Source organism: Perissodus microlepis, chromosome 2, assembly GCF_051167445.1.
Source record: "Perissodus microlepis isolate ML-2025 ecotype Zambia chromosome 2, ASM5116744v1, whole genome shotgun sequence".
In the NCBI taxonomy this organism is placed as follows: domain Eukaryota; kingdom Metazoa; phylum Chordata; class Actinopteri; order Cichliformes; family Cichlidae; genus Perissodus; species Perissodus microlepis.
The window spans coordinates 19126384-19145443 of NC_140462.1; the positions used below are offsets into that span (position 1 = coordinate 19126384).

At 39.9% G+C, this 19060-nt stretch overlaps 2 protein-coding genes across 4 annotated transcripts; one reads left to right on the top strand and one right to left on the bottom strand.

Annotated features, from left to right (window-relative positions):
• Nucleotides 1–3715: 3715 nt before the first annotated feature.
• gsr (glutathione reductase) lies at nt 3716–11578 on the bottom strand. 3 transcript variants are annotated; one of them, XM_084951967.1, is made up of 13 exons: nt 11089–11578; nt 10474–10639; nt 9660–9686; nt 9471–9559; nt 8570–8639; nt 8327–8474; nt 8186–8240; nt 7993–8092; nt 7645–7899; nt 6471–6582; nt 5211–5342; nt 4928–5061; nt 3716–4407 (listed from the first exon to the last, which is right to left on the bottom strand). In XM_084951967.1, the coding sequence occupies exons 1-13, from the start codon at nt 11148–11150 to the stop codon at nt 4258–4260; spliced, it is 1500 nt and encodes a 499-aa protein (XP_084808093.1). In that variant the 5' UTR covers nt 11151–11578; the 3' UTR covers nt 3716–4257. The 3 variants fall into 3 exon arrangements, with proteins under 3 accessions (XP_084808093.1, XP_084808084.1, XP_084808101.1); XM_084951958.1 differs by lacking the exon at nt 11089–11578 and having other exon boundaries at nt 10474–11081; XM_084951975.1 differs by lacking the exon at nt 11089–11578 and having other exon boundaries at nt 10482–10567.
• Nucleotides 11579–13607: 2029 nt separating this feature from the next.
• On the top strand, nt 13608–19060 carry znf518b (zinc finger protein 518B). The gene is made up of 2 exons (XM_084951988.1): nt 13608–13753; nt 14134–19060. Exon 2 carries the CDS (start codon nt 14288–14290, stop codon nt 16769–16771), a length of 2484 nt encoding a protein of 827 aa, XP_084808114.1. The 5' UTR covers nt 13608–13753; nt 14134–14287; the 3' UTR covers nt 16772–19060.

Consider the following 19060-nt stretch of genomic DNA (forward strand, 5'->3'; position numbering starts at 1 on the left):
GTTTTCGATGCTCGTCTTGTAAATTAACCAGCGGGAAAAAATATGCTTTATGTGAAAAAGTGTTCATTTATTGTATATACTACAAAAAGATGACCCATATAAATCATGACTTGATTTATCAAGGGGGAAAAAAGCTATCAAAACTTACCATATGAAAAAACACCCCAACTCCGCTTGTTAAATTGTGAATTCACTGTGGTTAACCATATTTTTTGGAAAGCTGAGTTCAGTTTTACTAGCCACAGTCAGCTGTTGAGAAAAGGAACACAAAGAAGAATAGAATAGAATAATCCTTTAATTGTCCCACAAGGGGAAATTTGGTTGTAACAGCAGCCAGAACGACACATACAAACAAACAGTACACAGGACACAGAGCAGAAACATACACAATTTTTCTTACATATTTACATTAAGGATAATGGTTACTATAAACAGAGTACTGTACAGTTATTAAATTAAATAAAAATAACTACAGATAAAAGGCAAACCAGGTTGTAGTGCGAATCGGTTGATTAAATTATTGCAGTTACAGCGCAGATGTAAACATCTATGTTTGTTGGGAGCAGTTCTGATTGCACAGTCTGACAGCTGCAGGGAGGAAGGACCTGCGGAAACGCTCCTTCATGCATCTAGGATGCAGCAGTCTCTCACTGAAGGAGCTCTGCAGTTCAGCAACATTTACATGCATGGGGTGGGAGACTCTGTCCATCAGAGATGTTATTTTGGCCAGAGTCCTTCTGTCTCCCACCACCTGCACTGGGTCCAGGGTGCATCCCAGAACAGAGCTGGCCTTCCTGATGAGTTTATCCAAACTTTTCCTCTCAGCTGCCGATAAACTGCTGCTCCAACATACCACACTGTAAAAAATGACAGATGCCACCACAGAGTCATAGAAGGTCTTTAAAAGCGCTCCCTGTAGTCAAAGGAGCTTGCAAAGAAAAGCGTCTGGACTTCTTTAAGTTACTTGAAGACGTTTCACCTCTCATCCGAGAAGCTTCTTCAGTTCTAAGGTCAAATGGTGGAGAGTCCCAGATATAAACCTAGTGGGAGTATCCCCCCACAGAGGGACAAAAGGACCCCCTGATGATCCTCTAATCGCCTGAGCCAAGGTGTGAAACTGGGTGTGGGTCCCAATCAGCCAGAGTTTCGGGTGAGCTCATTGTGAAACCTGGCCCCACCTTATCATGCGAATTCCTGAGGTCAGATGGCCAGGATGTGAGTGGGCGTTAAGGCGTCTGGGGAGGGATCTCAAAACTGGATTATAGATGGCAGAGAGTTGGTGTCGTAAACCCCCGCCTCTGTTCAAAGATGGTCGCTCACAGTGGACATAGATGGCTTCTTTCACTCCTCTTTCAAACCATCTGTCCTCTCTGTCCAAAATGTGAACATTGGCATCCTCGAAAGAGTGACCTTTGTCCTTTAGATGCAGATGGACAGCTGAGTCTTGTCCCGTGGAGGTGGCTCTTCTGTGTTGTGCCATGCGCTTGTGAAGTGGCTATTTGGTCTCTCCAATGTAGAGGTCTGGGCATTCCTCGCTGCACTGTACAGCATACACCACATTGTTAAGTCTGTGTTTTGGAGTTTTGTCTTTCGGGTGAACCAGTTTTTGTCTGAGTGTGTTGCTGGGTCTGAAATGCACTGGGATGTCATGCTTGGAGAAAGTCTGCAGTGTAGAGGGTGAAGAGGAACGGTGCCAGCACAGTTCCCCGTGGGGCCCCCGTACTGCAGACCAGTGTATCAGAGACACAGCCCTGTGTCCTCACATACTGTGGGCGTCCTGTGAGGTAGTCCAGTATCCACTGGGACATGTGGTGGTCCACTCCCGATAGCTCCAGCTTGTCTCTCAGAAGTCATGGCTGGATGGTGTTAAAATTTCAAAAAACAAACAAAACAAAACATCTTTAAACAAATAAATAAATATTCGGTGGACTGACTTTTGGAACGTTTCCATCCTGGTAGATGTGGTGTAAGCATGGTGCTGCTAGTGCGATGATCTGGGGCTGCTTTGCTGCATGTCTTATAGCAGAGCTTCCCAAAGTGTGGGGCCCGCCCCCTAGAGGGGGCGCAGAGCCATTGCGGGAAGGGGGGGGGGGGTATGGAAAGGGGAAAAAAAACAAAACAAAAGAATCACGGACAAACAGTGTCCCACATTCCTGATTTTTAGTTCACAAACACTTCTTGTAATGACTAACTACTCCTGACATTTTAGAGATGTTAGCTCTTTATACAGTAAAGTTACAGTGGGATACAAATAATATCAGGCTGATCCTGCCACGATTTGTTCCCCCTGTCTAAATCACGCACAAACAGTATCCTACAATTGTTTATGTATTTAAACCCATTTTGCACAAAGAGGCATTTTTTGAAAAATGTATTTATAGCAATGTTGAATAATATTATTGCACAGGAAAAAAACAACACGTAAAATAATTACACCGTGACGCCTCTGCCTTTCTAAATGGAGGGACAGTAACGTGTGTAAGCGTGTAAAACCTGAAGATAGTCAGATTAACAGTAACAGTATTTTGTTTCTATCTCCCATTCTGCAATTCATCTCATGTAAACAATAACTTTGTTTCCACTTTGTTATTTTCCACCGGTTGTTCCTACATGGGAAAGAGAACACTTTATGGATCAATTCTGCAACAGCAAACATGGTGGGAAAAGTATAATGTCTGTGTTAAATAAAAAAGTTCCAATTAAAAGTTGAAGCCATTATTATAATAACTGAGTGTTTAACACTTAAGTTGACAAAGGAGGGCATCTGGGGGACAGAGAGTGTCCTCCAGTACATATTTCTTGGGCCATTAAGGATATTCAGCCACAGTGATTGCAGATGAAACAGATTTCAAAATTAGACTTTCCTTTGCTGTAATGCAGATTATTTTATTATGTCAATACCCACTGCAAAAGCTTGCTGTGTGAAGGAAGGCTGGTTATGAAAAAAGTGCCACAAAGTTTAAAAACAGACGAAGAAAAAGCCTCTTTCACATCATCTAAGAGATAAATTTTTATATTTTTTTTACATGGTACTATATTCTAATGTCTCAGCAGAAATCAGTCCTTATCAGACCAGGCGATGCGTTTTTAAATCTTCTGTTGTTCAATTTTGGTGAAGCTGTGTGAATTGTCACCTCAGTATCTTGTCTGCTTCAAGATTTGATATGTTGTGTATCCAGGGATATTCTTCCGCATACAATGGCTGTAATGAATGACTAACTAGTGTTGCCTTCCAGCTCAAAGCAGCCTGGCCTTTCTGCTCTGATCTCTGGCATCAACAAGGCATATTTTCCACAGTGAATGGTACTCACTAAATATATTGTTTGTTGGAGCATTTCTCTTGAAATCCTGGAGGTTGCTTGAGAAAATCCCAGTTGTCAGATCAGAAAAGTCACTTGCTGCTGTGTAATTGGATGAACAGATATGTGTGTTAACAAGTAGCTTAACAGGTATATCTAGTGTGATCTAAAGTGGCCACTAAGTGTAGAATAAACTGTAAACAGCAAGGGTATTTTGTTGACAAATAATATCCAGTTTCATCATACATTTTTACAATAATTAAATTCTGAAAGTCACTTTTAAACTTGAAACAGGAAGTATCTCTCTTTAGTTTGAGTGGGGATTTATTCCCTCTACCCAAATAGGAGAAGCGCTTCATTTATTGCCCAATCAACCACAGAATTTAGTCACTGAATAAGAAATAAAAATCACAACATTTAAGAAAAAAAATCTGCAGGTTTATTGTTTTTTTTTCTTAACAGTACAGTAGATACATGTCATGACCCTGCATTGGTAGGGAATAGGTACCTTAAAGAACAAGCAGTGCTTATTATATTCATGTGACGAATGACTGACAAATCAAACACATACACTAGGAGAGAGGTCTTTTGACTTCCCAGCAATCTCTTGACAAAAATACCTGCAGATGCATCACTTCCATTTCACAATCATTAAAATGGAATCCAGAGTTTTCAACCCATACTCAGGAACCACAGTACAGTCTAGGAAGACCATAACTTGGTCTTGGTCCATTTAGTTAAAAATGAGAAAAAAAGTGAAACACTGCGTACAAATAAGGTCACTTAAATGAGAGAAAAATGGAAGCATGTAGGGTGGTTAACAAAGCAAGTCGTCAAGCTGATGCGAGAGCAGTTCGAAGGCATGACTCTGTCCTGGTATGCTTGTCTGTGTTGCTGGTCGTACAGGGAAGCAAGAGGCGTAGCGGGTGGGGGATGCCTCGGTGAGTTTGTTTTTGCATTAACGCATCGTGACAAACTCCTCGGATGAGGTGGGGTGAATGGCGACTGTCTTGTCAAAGTCTGTTTTGGTAGCACCCATCTTGATGGCCACGGCAAATCCTTGTAGCATTTCATCACAGCCAAGGCCCTGCATGTGCAGCCCTACCACCTGCGAAAATTTAAAAAAAAATACAGTCGTTTTTTTTTTTAAAAGAACTGCAGCAGAGTGAAAAGAAACTGTTAAAAGGTTTTAGTCGAGGCTTTAATGACACTTAAAGATGGCTTCAGGACTGCCTCCTGTATTAGTTTAAGTACTTCTAAGTTATTTTTTTTGGAAAGTCTCAAATCTATTCTTCAATCCTGGTACATATAGCTGTGAAAGTGTAGAAAAAAATTGCTTACAACATATGAAGAGCTCCTGTATTACTGGTTGGGGAAAAAGGCCCCATACGCTAACATTTACTAGTGATGTCTTAGCCCAAATGTGGTTGTTTATGAATAAAAATAATGCACTACAACGTTAAGATGATTTAGAGAAGAACCTCTTTTTGTTGTTTAAATAATAGAAATAAATCGTCAAGAAGATATTCATTAAAATATTCATTATTTCATAAATTTAGGTGACAGTAATAATGCGCTAGAGTCCCATTTATTTAGAGCCTGTTGTCTGGAGAAGAGATGACACTTACCTTCTCCTCTTTGCCCACACACACCACCTTCATGATGCACTGACTCTTCCTGCTGGTGATAGCGTGATACATTGGTGTGAAAGAAGTCTTGTAAATCTTCACATTCTCCTTCCCTCTGGTTTTAATAGCCTCCTCTGTGACACGAACATTATCAAATGTAAGGACAATTTTACATCTTACTGAGCAAAAATGGGAATAGCGCATAAGATAAACGATTAAATGTAAGCCAGCCACAGAAACGGAGTTAAACCCACCTAGATGTGTTTTTTATTGTTCTACTCACCCTCTGTGAGGCCCACCGTGCCGATGGGTGGGTGGCTGAACACCACAGTGGGAATACAGGTGTAGTCCAACTTGGAGTCCTTCTTTCCTTCAAACAGTCTGTGCGCCAGCTTTCTGCCTGCAGCAATGGCAACTGTCCCAACACACGAAAACCTCATCAGAATGCTGCTAACACTCAAAATGCCCACAAAAGGGCATTTTTATATTAAAAATAGGTTAAAAAAAAACCCAAAAAAAACCCCCAAACACTTCAAAATACAGAAGTAGAAAAAAGGCACCAGGAGAAGAACTTCACCAGGATACCAACATGTTTTGTCAAGAAACCTTGGTCACTCAATAAAGATTTCTTTTACTCTTTTGTATTAAAGCTATGACCTCAAATAAGAGTTTTTTTGTTAACTACAGAGATGAAGAATTGATTTTTTTGGTTTTAATCGGCATTCATCATTTCACCCTGTCCTCTTCAGAAGTTACTGAAAAAGACCAGTTGATCCACTAAATATAGATAAATAATAGACTCTCAAAAAGGATTTCAGAGCTGACATTTGGGACCAAATCCTTGTCTGAATACTGTTTTCTTTGTTTACCCACACGAGCAATCGGTGAGCCTGAGTCATACCTGAAAAGCCTTCCTGTCTGAGCGCCTGACCCTCCCACACGCAAGAAACCCGACGGTTGTAAACACAACAGACTCAGACTCCAAGATCACGTTTGTATAGGACAAATTTCTGGAGACTTGTTATTTAAAGTTTTCCTATTTAAAAACATATTTTTAATATGCACAAGTCTCTTGAAAAAGCCACTTCACAAAATTATCGATCCCCTGTAATCACTCAAAACCATGGGTGAGGTCACAAAAATGCAAACCTGGCATTTCAGTGCTGTTATTTGGAGTCACCAGTGTATGAAATGTGTGTATGTGTGTGGCTTTAAACTTGAGGTAGGTCTTTCCTCTAATAGACACAGAGAGACGTTATCCATTCTCACAAAGCGACTTACACATAAGTGCAACAAGATCTCTGATAATGTCCTGTCAGTGCACTCATCTGCAGCCTTCACAGCTTTGATATTCAAATATCCTCTATATAGCAATAAAATCCATTCAGAGCTATTAAATATAGACCCAGAAACCTTTAATCTAATATCACCAGGCTTCACTCAGCAATACTAATTACATGGAAAAATATTTACAACATCGGGAAACAGGTTGGAAAGAACACACACAGACACAAAAAGTGGATAAAGAAAAGTTGGGTTCTACCAGGTGTGAGAAGAGCTCTGCCACAAACATCCCCGACAGCGTAGATCCCCGATCGACTGGTGTTCTGAAACTCATCCACGATGATGTGGCCTCTTTCATCTGTATCCACACCCTGACAAAGAAAAAGAAAGAAAAGAAAAACTGTTTCACTTCTTAGAAACGAGTAAAAATGTGAACCGTGGAGATTAAAACAAAAGATTAGGCCCATGTTTTCTCCTAGTTCCCTTTGAACTGGTTATTAATCTTGGAACTGTCTTCAGCTTTCCCATAACATTAATGTCTCAAAAGAAACCTCAAAAAACTCCAATCCTTCTCTAAGAGAGAGTATTGTAGAGAAACACAGTTCGGATGAATAATGGTTTTAAGGAAAGGTAGTGCATGTTTTGCCTCTTTCTGTGTGCTTCCTCACTGTATGATACTGACAGTGAATAAGAGACATGCGACTGAGAAGAGAAATCCCGTGTAGGGCAAGAAATAACGATGACTCAGCTAAACTGTGGAGGATTAAATGTAAAACAGAACAGACAAAAGAGAGACAGGCCTCAAAGTCTTGAAAAGCGTGAGAACATTCAACATGTTTTTAGATTTTTGAATAGAGCTGGTTAAACTGCTGCTTTGACAAGTCATTCATTCTTCCTTCATATAACAAATGATTCAAACGATGTTATTACACATCCCTTAAATCTAAGCTCAGTAGATGGATCAAAGACAGTGAAACGAAGACGTTGGCGTAACTGAGACTTTGCTGCCCCGCCTTCATTTATCAAGTATTTATGCCAGAATTTCATGCATCACCTTCAACAAAGTAATAGCATGTGGAAACTGTCCAGTCTTGTTCCCAGATTATCTGTTATTAAGGCTTAAGTCAGTTTTTTTTGGGATACCGGTTTTTGTATTCTTTTTGCAAACAAGCCTTAAATTATAAAATATTTTATTATTATTTGTGGAAAGCAGTTTCATGTTGGTATGTGTGCCTAAGACACAGTTATCGAAAGACATCTGCCGTCCTGTTATAATCTATAAGGACAATTATGCAGCGGTAGTGTCTTACTGCTCAGTGCTACATGTAAGTAGCACATAATATCTCCCAATAAATAAAATAACAATAATAATAATAATAATTTGCACATTACACTATCCAATCTACAGATAAAAATCACAGGTAAACTGTTACCATCTCGCCGATGTTCAGTCCACCTGTATTGGGCTGCCTGCCGATGGCCCAGAGAAGGCAGTCCACTCCCTGGATGGTACTGATCTTCTCCTCGTCATTCTTCTTCTCTGGGTCTTTGGTAACCACCGTCACCTCTAGCCCCTTGTCTGTTTTACTCACAGACTTCACCTGAGAGTTCTTCCACAAATCTATACCAGAGTTTTGCAGTTCCTTGGTGCAGTTTGCACTTATAAAGGCATCAAAGTTCCTCAAAACCTACAGATAGAATACGAGAGTACACATATGACCGCATGGCTCCACGCTTCTAAAAACAGTCATATTGTGATTCTGTGTTGTCATTTTTCTTACTCCTGTCTGTCGAATAATGAGGGATGTTTTGGACCCTAAGGTGGAAAGAATGCCTGCCATCTCCACTGCAATATAACCAGCACCCACAACCAAACTGCGTCTGTAGGAAAAAACAAACAAATACTATAATCACAGACCTACATGGTTCTGATGGTCTCCCATTAACATCAGTTAGACTGTATGACAAGCTTACTTTGGGAGTGTTTCAAGTTCAAAGAAGCCATCACTGGTAATGCCCAGGCTTGCCCCTGAAATTGTCAACAAACACAACAGCTGTAATCTTCTAAACATCTGACTGATGCTCACTGGTAAAACAAAGTATAGCATATATTACCTGGAACTTCTGCATCACTCAGAACAGAAGGTTTCCCTCCAGTGGCGATGAGGATGTGAGGTGCTGTATATTTTCTTCCACTGACTTCCACAGTCAGCTCAGCATCATTTGTAAACCTGGCATAACCTTGAATGGTTTGGATTTTAGCCTGAAATAGAGCACATATGAGTTTTTTTTCTTTTGCACTGCAATTACATTTGAAAAGAACAGAAACCAAAAGAGCAGAATTCATCTGACACTTACTTTGTCAAGATTGTTGCGATAAATGCGATTTAGGTGACTGACGTACGCATCCCTCTTGGCTTTTAGGGTTCTGCAAAAACATAATATAAATTATTCAACCAGCTAAAATATGTTGTGTTAATAAACCATCATCACAAGGAATACTTGTCTTGTATCACCCTTGTGTTGCCATTTCTAGAAAATGAATCATAAAAAGCATAAACTGTTACAGCTCTCCTATAGTCTCTCACAGAGACTATAGGAGAGGTGAGATGGTAGAAAAATACAAGAAAAACACAAGTTTGATGAAGAAAAACAAATTTAACATCTGGTTATATCCAGTTGTATTTAGTTGGCTAAATAAATAAACAGCAGTGAATCTCAGAGTAGCAACACAAGTCAGCTGATCACAGCCTGTACAAAAAGAAAATTGGAGCTCACAATACAAATTGTGACTTATTTCTAAGTAACTCTTTTCCCCACACTGCATCACTACAACTCCCACCTGCAAAATCTCACTTTAACCCCTGGGATTCTTTGCACACTGAAGATGTTTGTGGAGCACTTAGTACTCTACTGTAATCCATGCAGGCACACCCAAATCCCAGCACATTCCTCTCACACTAACGTTATATTTTGAAAAGGTTTCCTCCTGTTGTAAATGTAGTCAACCACTCCTTCCAGGAAGGCTTATCTTCAACAGTCATTTTTGCCCAACTTCATTGTGCACAGAGATAGAGAAGTGGGCTAAAGTTAAGCAACACAAAGTAACTGACTGAGAGGTTGTGGGGAGAAATGAATGCCTCTTTGTACCAGGAAAAACCACAACAGCTTTTAAAAGAGTTCATTGCAGTTGCAAAAAAGGAAAAAAGAAAAAAAAAAGATAAAAATCAAGTAGACACTAGCAGAAACTGTAACTTACTCCCAACTGAAACGAACGTCTCCAGTTTCAAAGCCATAATCACCATGATCGTGCAGATATTCGGCATGAACTGCTGCATTCCACATCACCTGAGAAGAAGAGCAAAAAGAGCTGGCTTTGAGAACTTGAACTTTGAGAAGTGTACATGTAAAACCTTTTATTATAATAAGAGTGTAAAGAAAAAGGTACCTTCTTAGGGACACAACCAACATTGACCTGAAAAAAGGAAAGAAAGAAGAACAAATGAATTGAGTGAAAGCTGGTCAAGTAGCAGTGATACAGATAGATTATGGAAGAGATACATTTTAGACTAAAGCTGCAGTGACAGGAAGAATATTTATGTAGTGTAAAGCAAAAGAACTGCAGTATCAAAAAATACAATGCTGTGTCAGTGTGTTTCATAAAACCAACATTTTACAAAAGGAAAAGATGTAAAAGATTAGGTCAGGCGCATTCATATGGCTGTAAAGTAATACAACACCAACATTCACTTATCAATAAGGAAAATGTATGCAAATATAACCACACTGTTTTTCACTGTGGTTTTGTGTGGTTTATGCCAAAACCATTGGACTGGATGGTTTTGGTAGCCATTTCTTCCCCTGATGTTTTAGCTTAAAAAAACTATAGAGGCCTGATTTAACTAATAGTCAGTACAGATAGGCCTAATGCATTTAAAACCACTTCTTTCTTCCTCATATTGCGGCCTTGTGCAGACAATTTCAAAATGCCTCCGTTACAACAGATTCAGCTCAAGCGAGCAGGAGGGAACAGGAATGAGTTACAGTTTTATAACCTCATCGGCTGCTTTGTACTTCAAACCCACAATGTTTGTCAGACACACACAAAAAAGGAGTCGGGAGGTTTCGCAGTGAATCTGGTAACTAACGTGTCTCTGTGTTTGTGTGTGTGAGTGTGCGTGTGTACATGCTGAAGAGGTGACAGCAAAGTGACAGCAGTAGGGAGGCATGTCTGATTGCTTTTTATTATTATTTTTACTCACGCAGGTACCTCCGAGTTTGTGACTCTCGATCACGGCGGTAGCTGCTCCGAGCTCGGCCGCCCGCCGAGCCCCGGCCAGACCTCCAGACCCGCCGCCGACCACCAGAAAGTCGAACCGGGTTATCTCCGACGGGTCTGAGGCCATCCCGCTACTGATAACTCCGCGTCTGCAAAGTGACAAGAAAAACTGTTTCCTGAGAAGAAACCAGCACGGAGCTCGAGTCCGGGCCAGCTGTTTTAATAGTGCCATAACCAGGAAGGGCGCAGGAAGGCAGGGCCTACGTGTCGGGCAGACCGGGTAGTGGGAGAGTCAGTGAAAGCCACTGCCGTGTCATTGTGAATTGCAACAATGGTGTGCAAATCCCAGAAACTGTTCTGACAATAGTCATGATGATCCTCCCATGAGCTACAGTATGGTGGCTTCAAAAACATGAATAAATCAGAGCATTTTCATGCATTGAGGGTTTGATGAAAAATATTTAAGGATATTTAAGGAGATCAGGCACTGGCGACTCCAGATTTAAGGATATAAAGTGAGCATCGTGACGATATTTAGAAACGCTAAACACACATCAGTAAAGCCCGTTATTTGACACAAACTTACTGGAGTACTCACCTCGGTAATGCCAGTGATACTGACATAGTAGGAAACAGTCTGCAGACTCTTGTGAACAGCATGTTTTTAACTGCTTTTATGGCATTTTAATCAGAGCTATCCATGGGGTGCCTTTTGCCTCTCTCTGACAGCCACTGCAAGCTGATAAACGCGTGTTGTTTGACTTTATTACAGCACACACAAAAGCTTCAAAGCATTTCCTGGGTCACTGGGTGAGCCCCCTCCCCTCTATATTGCCCCGATTTAGCAAACTGCTGCCTGGTCGTGTCTAAAATAATCAGTCCTTGTGCGAGATAATGGAAAAACTAACCGACAGGTAAAAACCGTAATACTGTGATGGTGGAAGACGCCAAATTTGAAGAGTAGCGTAGATCCTCCAAAGCCTTGCGTTGTTTTTGTGGGAGATTTGGCGTAAATAACAGGGGAAGATGTGGCAGATTTGCGTGGTATTTCTTTCAGAATCACAGGTCCGTTGCGCTCAGCCTGTCAAGAAAAACAAATGATGAAGTTACACTTCTCACAGGGCCTTTCAAAACAAGAGTACACTCTAGTAGCAGCATGCATTATATTACTTTGTGAGATAACGCCTAAAGGAAACGAAGAATTAAACAGCAGTCGAGTCCATAATGTTTTGGACTGTGATATCATTTTCTTTTCTTTATTTTTAATGGATTTTAAATTACACAAGATGCCAATGAAGTGCAGACCATGCCAGTGCATGACAAATTAATACATTTCAACTGACTCTTTTATAGCTTAACAAGAAGGCCATCTATAGGCTCAAAAACCAAAATAAATATCTCAGAAAAATAGCACAAATGTTAGTAGTGGCCAAATAATCAACTCAGACACCCCACAACACCACACAAGACAAATACATTATTATAATTATATTTATTATTGGCAATATTTTTTCTACAGTTAAGAAAAACAACTTCAAAGCATCTAAAGAACCAAGAATACCAGCAAGGGGGTATGTGTATGATTGTCAAAGGCTGCAATCAAAAGGCAACTTCACAAATGCCAGAAGAGCCTGCACAGCTCTGAAAAGATTCTTTAGACAGATGAAATCAAGATTAAACTGTACCAAAATGATGGAATGAGAAAGGTATGAAGTGTACCACATGTCAAATATGGTGGAGACAATATTATGTTATTGGCATGTACTAGTGACCCAGTGTAACCAGTTCACTTGTGTATATTGCAGATGCTGCAAAACCGGTTGGACATCGTGACCCAAAGCGTGCTGAAAAAGCAACCCGAGCATTTCCCAAGGGAAAGAGATTGGATATTCTGCAATCACCAAATGCAGGCAAAGGATTTCCATCCAACGATTAAAAAAAACCCCATATATTTAAAACTATGTCAGTTTGTCCACTTCATATTGAGCTGCTGAAAATGGATACATGCACAAGCAGCACGAACACAGTTTCTGCCTGGCAATTGCTTTTGACATGCTGCTGGACAGCTCAATTACATGCTCTCGTTACTTCCTCTTTATTTTAGTTTTATGGCAGCTGACATCCTTGAGAGTTGCTTTAACAGCCAATAATCATCCATGACTTTGCATTTATTGTAATATGATTTGTATTTGCGCTTATCAGCCTTACTTCTGACATTTTTGGAAGGAAACCAAGCGAGGAACTGTCCCTGTTTATCACTGGCCATTTAATCAGTTTATTCACATGTTTAGCACATAATTTCCATGCACATTAATAACATGCAATTGGACAGAAAACCAAACTTTGCTGTGTTTTAACACATATTTTTATTTGCAGGCTTCCAGCAAATTAATACATTTGCACAATAACCCACAATGCCCTCGTACATTAAGTCAGTGTTAAGATTGTGAGCCACATCAGACAGTGCACAAAAATTCATGCCTAGCAGGATGAACTATCTTCACCACTAGATGCTACATTTTATTAAATCCCTCGACATTGCCATGTAAGATGATGTCAGTCTTACTGTGAGTTCACAAAAACATATTTTTTAAATCAATCCAAAAGGGTTTGAATCTTTAAACAATCCCATGCATTAACGTAGGTTCCAGGTTTTCTATTTCTAATTTACCATATTTGTCACAAAATTGATCAATATTTTCTTAACTTAATTTATTTTTATTGGTTGAAATTTGTTGTATTTTGTCTTTTATTGAACCTAAAAGATGTTCTGATGTTTTTCCTGCCATATATTATTTTCAGCTCTCTGCTGTTTTTGTTCCTCTTTATTGCACTTAAATCATCAGTGTTATCTGCCTGTTAATACAGGTGTTATACTGTGGCAGCCACTGTGTTATATTGTTTACATTAAAAAACGTTCAATAAATAAAATATTAATAGTTTCTTTGTTGTGTTAAATAATATTATTTGCTGATGATCTGACTGGAAACGAAGGACACAGAATTTGTTATCACCAAGATTTCGAAACATGTTGAATCAGCTATATTTTTAACTTAGCGTGCTCTTATTTTGAAAACCAGAACAGCTTTCTTCCGCCATTGTTTTTGGTAGCTACAGATGGCTAACGACAAGCTAACCCAAAGCGGCTCGGTTGGTGGCGTTGACAAGCGTTAGTATCACGTTCAAAGAGTGGATTTTTTAAAATTCATTTTATTGAAAAAGATATCACCGACCAAATCGCTGTTTCGTAACACGGCAATCAGGTGCGTATGAGGCATTTGACTCTGTTGCAAATATAAACAGTTGTAATGTTGGCCGTCGTCTCCGCAACCCCCCTGTTGTAGTTAGGTAGGGCCTTTTCGTCACGTTCAAAGGAAGAAAGCTCAGCGCGCACGGAGAAAAATGCAAATACAGACCAGTGCAATGAGTTTGAATAATTGCATTTTATTTTGCTGTATTGTTTTGATTTTCCTACACGCGCGCACAGCCAAATAAATATTTGCAGGAGCTGAAAATGCTGCATGAGCTGTGCGTGAGAGGAGGGGCTTCACAGGCCTCGTCCTAGTGTAAGCATAGTACACAGTGAGGTTAAGTCAATCATTTGTTTGTTAATGTTTTTGTTTTTCTTATGTTCCTTTCACAGGGAGAGACATCGTTGACAGGTGCATCAGTGTCTGCTTTCCCCAGACATAAACCCTGGACATCAGGTGAAGATGGATGTTTACTTCAGGGTGTCACATCAGCCTCTGAAATTGTGAGAATTACTGCCAGATGGCCAGAACACCTCACTTCTCATTATGAAGCCTGTCAGCTATCAAAGCATGCCATCCTCTGTGAATGGTGGACATCCAAATTTGTCACTGGATCGCGTGTTAACCACTTCAAACGTGAGGTATTGTGAGAAATGTGGATTTGCGTCTACAGATGCCTCAGCGTTCGAGAAGCATATGGTTGAGCATATGGGGACACGGTTTTACTGTTTTTATTGCAACGATATTTCCTATAGTGAGGCGGAGTTAAACGCGCACCTGAAACGACACACTTCGAAGTATCCATTCAAATGTCCTCACTGTGGACAGGGCTACATGAGGAGGCTGTGCCTTGTTAAGCACATTGAACGTTTGCATAGTAAAAGCATTATTCAGGTACCTGCTAAGCCTGGTGTGACGAAAAATCCACAGGTCCCCGTCCCCAGTGCCTTAACAAGCCTGCACGCTGCTGATCCGTCATCGCTTCGGCCGGTTGTTCGGGTGACAGTACCTAGCCCGAGTGTACCTGCTGTCAGACTGGGAAAAGACGAACAGAGAGCAAAAACACTGGAAACGAAGGCATCGAATGTCACTAATGGCAACCCAGAACGTCTTTCCCCTTTGAATGGACTCATTCAGCACAATAGAGCTCTCACAGTTTCTCTGCCAGAAGAAGTAACAATTCCTGCTGGCTGCTTGGTTGAACTCGTTGAGGTGAAAACTGTAAATGGGACAAAAGAACTAAAGCTGAGGCTCGTTTCCCAACAAGAAAACGAGTCAGTGATAAAGGACACGAGGATGACAGTTTCTCAAAACACAGCGCTGGGGAAGCCATTGTCATCTACATTAATCAATCACACCAACACGGTGCGGCCTGGCAGTATGGGCATGAGCACTATTAACAGGAAATCATGTGAAACAAAGATGGTGAATGTGGAGCGCCCTGCTGTTGTCCCGGTCAGTATTTCCAACAATCTCCCAGTGAGTCCAATGAGCAAAGAAAAGAGTGGACTGAAAAGGGTATCACCGGAAATAATCAACTTGGAGTCTAACGTAGTCATCCCTAATAAGTTTCCCAAAAATATCATCAGTCCTGTAAGAGAAGGGGTAAACAGTGGGATCAGAGTTACGCAAACAGCACCGGTGAGCCACGTAGCTTCTCTTCCAGTTATCTCCAACAGGGTCACCAGCAGGTTGAACACCACCAGCCTGCATCCAAGCAGCATGGTTTCTCAGAGAGTGATGGATGAGAGAAAGACCTTACTTCCAGAGTACCCCAAGAGTGTTCCATCCAGGAGAGCGGGTGACACGAAAAACATGCAGGATATGCCGGTGGCTATGAAGGTGGAGCCCGGGAACATCTGCTTCAAGAGCAGCACTGCTTCAAAACCAATCAAAGAAGTGGCACCCTTGAACCAGGACAGGATTAAATCAACTTCTCCCTCCATAAGAAGTTCCATTGTTCCAACTGTCCAAGTGAGACCACCAATATGTCTAGTTAGTAAGGATAATGTTCCAACTCAGTCTTTTTCATTACCCAAGACTATAAACAAGCTTGTTTCAGTCAAAACTCCTGTTTTTTCAAATCATGCCAAGTCAAAGAGCTCAACTTGGATGCCGGAAGTCAGACTAAATGAGCTGGCAAAAGAGAGAGACGTTTCAGAACCTGAGAGTTTCCCCATCATATCCTCTGTGTTTTCATTGAGTCAGCAGCCAGAGGACGCCCAAGGTCCCATTCAGCCATTGGTAATGGCTTTGCGAGGCATAGTGATGGATAAAAGTAGCAGTTCTGTCAGTACGACTCAAGATCAAGTTAAGCTAACAAACACGGAGCACATGGACAAGACCCTGACATTAGGGCCCAGCCCTCAGGTGGAAACAAAAAACGGATCCTTCATCTGTGAGTCGTTATTGACGGAGCAGACGGAGCCTGTAGAAGCAAAAGACCACAATAAGGGGGTTCATCACTCTCCTGCACTGACCCACAACCATGTTGATATCAAAGAGGAAAAAAAGATCCCTCTACCACCAGATGATAATAAATCCAGTCACAGTCCTGCTTCAAAATCTTCAACACACGAAGAATCTAATGTTGCAGAACACGCAAAGGCATCTGAAACTGAAGAACCTCTTCAGCAAATGGTCAAAAGTGAGCAGGACTCAAAGTTTCTGACTGTCACCCTGAAGAGGGTGCAAGTGGGCGTGTGGAAACAAACCAAGAAGGGACTGAAACTTAGAATATCCAAATATAAGACTCAGGTACCTGTGGACAGTGTAACTGACTGTACAGTCATTTACCCAATGCCGCTGAAAGTGGACCAACCAGTGAAACGACCGGGTCCAAACCAGCCGGTGGTAGTGCTCAATCATCCAAAGCCTCGGGGCTCTGCACAGAGAACGAGAGCTGATCCTTTTGCAAACACAGGAGCTTCTGAAGTGGTTCCAAAGTGCCAAATCTTGAAAATGAGACTGAGCAAAGTGATGGGTCAAAAATATGAGGTGATGGGTTGCACCGTCCGAGTGTTTCCATGAATGTATTGGACAATTCATCAATGGAAAGAAGTATACATCTATGAGGAAGCAGTTAGTATTACAGTAAAGAGATGTTTAGGGTCAAAAACTGACAAAATCTCAAGCCAATTATTTTCTTTATGGGAGAATAAGAGTAAAAAATATGGACGTCTGAGTATCACTGAACATTGTCTTGTATGTATAATATGAACTATTCAAGTGCAATGCTGTTTGACTGCTTTGAGTCAATGAAAATGGACTGAATGCCGTTATAGATTGCAGTCAAAAACACAGATATTAAGTACTGTTTCTGAAGGTTGAGAGACCAGTGGATATGTCATTAATGCATGCTGTTTATTTAAAAAAGGATAAAGTTTTTTATTTATTTTTTTTTTTACTTTGCATCAGTGAAATTTTATGGGCATCCATGCTGCCACCTGAAATAGGTGCAGTGATGGATATTCAGACTTTTTCCTGCCTTAAAATTGGCCTTTGGGGAGAGAAGTTCATATTTAAGGCAGTATTTTCCTTTTTTTTTTTTTTTTTTTTCTTTTTTTTTTTTTTAAACAGAAAATTTTGCATTTCCTGTTATTTCCTGCTATTTGATACATAAATGTATTTCATGCCTGTGCGAATTAAACCCCACTTTAATAACGGTTAAAAAATACTGGTTAAACAGTCCTTGTGATTTTCCAGCCAAAAGCTCTTTGGTGGGACCCATGTATATGCTGGTTTTAAGTATGATTAAATATTTATAATGACATTTTGTAAGATGTCATTCCTTGTGACTGAAAAGAATGAAAATGTCTAATTGACATAGTTCTAATTAGGTCAAGTTTGGGGCAATAAGTTTCCAGTTGAGTCATTATTTATTTGTATTTTTAAAATAATTTGCATCTTTGAAGGCGTCCCAATCACTTCATGTTTGTTAACATGGCCGATTGTGTAGATGACTGTGTGCTGTGTCTAAAAAAATGAACATTTCAACACTAATAGCCGTCTAAAAGGTTTGTCCAGTTTTAAAAGCTCCTCCAAATTTTAGCTGGAAAAATGTTACTTTTCATGTCAGCAGCTGGTTTTGTAGTTCTGCGTTTAGCTACTCTTTGCAAAATCTACTCTTTGGAACATGTTACAGAACCATGTCGTATTTTTTAATTAATCATTGATAACTTTGATTGGTGAACCAATTAAAAAAAAAAAAAAAAACTACTGCAAAGTGTAAATAATGGAACCTGGGCATACACTCAGCTGTGTTATCAGTTCAGATATGATATTAATCACTGAGTCTTGCAGAGATACAAAAGTCTGCCAGTTGTACATCTGTGTGAAGTGAAATGTTACAGAGATTAAGGCTAAAATTTAGAGTATATCTACTAATCCAGACATAAGGATGATGATGCACTAAAAAAGTACCCTAATACTTTACGGTGTCATTTTTCTTTAAAGCGCAAAACGAACGTCCTGAAGAATCAAGATAATTTTTTATTTTTGTTGTAATTTTTTGGTTTTTATTAAATTTGGCTCTGTAATTAGTAACGTGATTTTTTTTTTTCCTTTTCTTTTTTTTGTGTGATTGACTTATTTGAGTTTTCTTGTGTGACTTTTTTTCTCTCAAGGTTTAAAGCTTCACCTATGAGAGTAATCTAGAGAAGGTAGAAGCAACCTAAACTGGTCAATTCCTGTAATAGAAGTATTTTCCTGCCATGACTATGAGACAATGGTGACTTATAGACAATTCAAACCTGTTGTATATTTTTCAAAATAATCAAACGTAAGCAATCTTCTGTCCTGAGACTTCTCAGATCTGTTTTACTTTACGACAGCATATGTGTGTTGTTTATTATGTATTCACAGTGTACAAGGTGCTAGACCTATGATCACATTTGTAGGTTTTGGTTGCCCCAGTTTTTATTACACGTGTGTGTATATGTATATATACATATATATGTTTTGGGTCACTCAGATTTTATGGTTTATAGACCTATAAATATAAAACATGGTAACTGGTGTTCATACTGAGTAGGGAATCGCCCCTTCTGGAGCACCAACACTTACTTTCCTTACATTGCAGCTAAAGCTGCTGTGCAGTCTCTGTTATATATTCATTATCCTAAAGTTGTTTGACATGTCTTTATGGCTGTTTTCCTTTTGCCTTTTAATTTAATCCTCATCTGTGTGGGAATTAGTGCTATTCCAGTTCAAGTGTTTTTGAGTTTTATTACATTCTCAGTGTTCATTATCATTGTGATCCATGCTTTTATAATAACAATTGTGTAATTCCTCTTTTATTAAAAAAAGTATAATTGACAA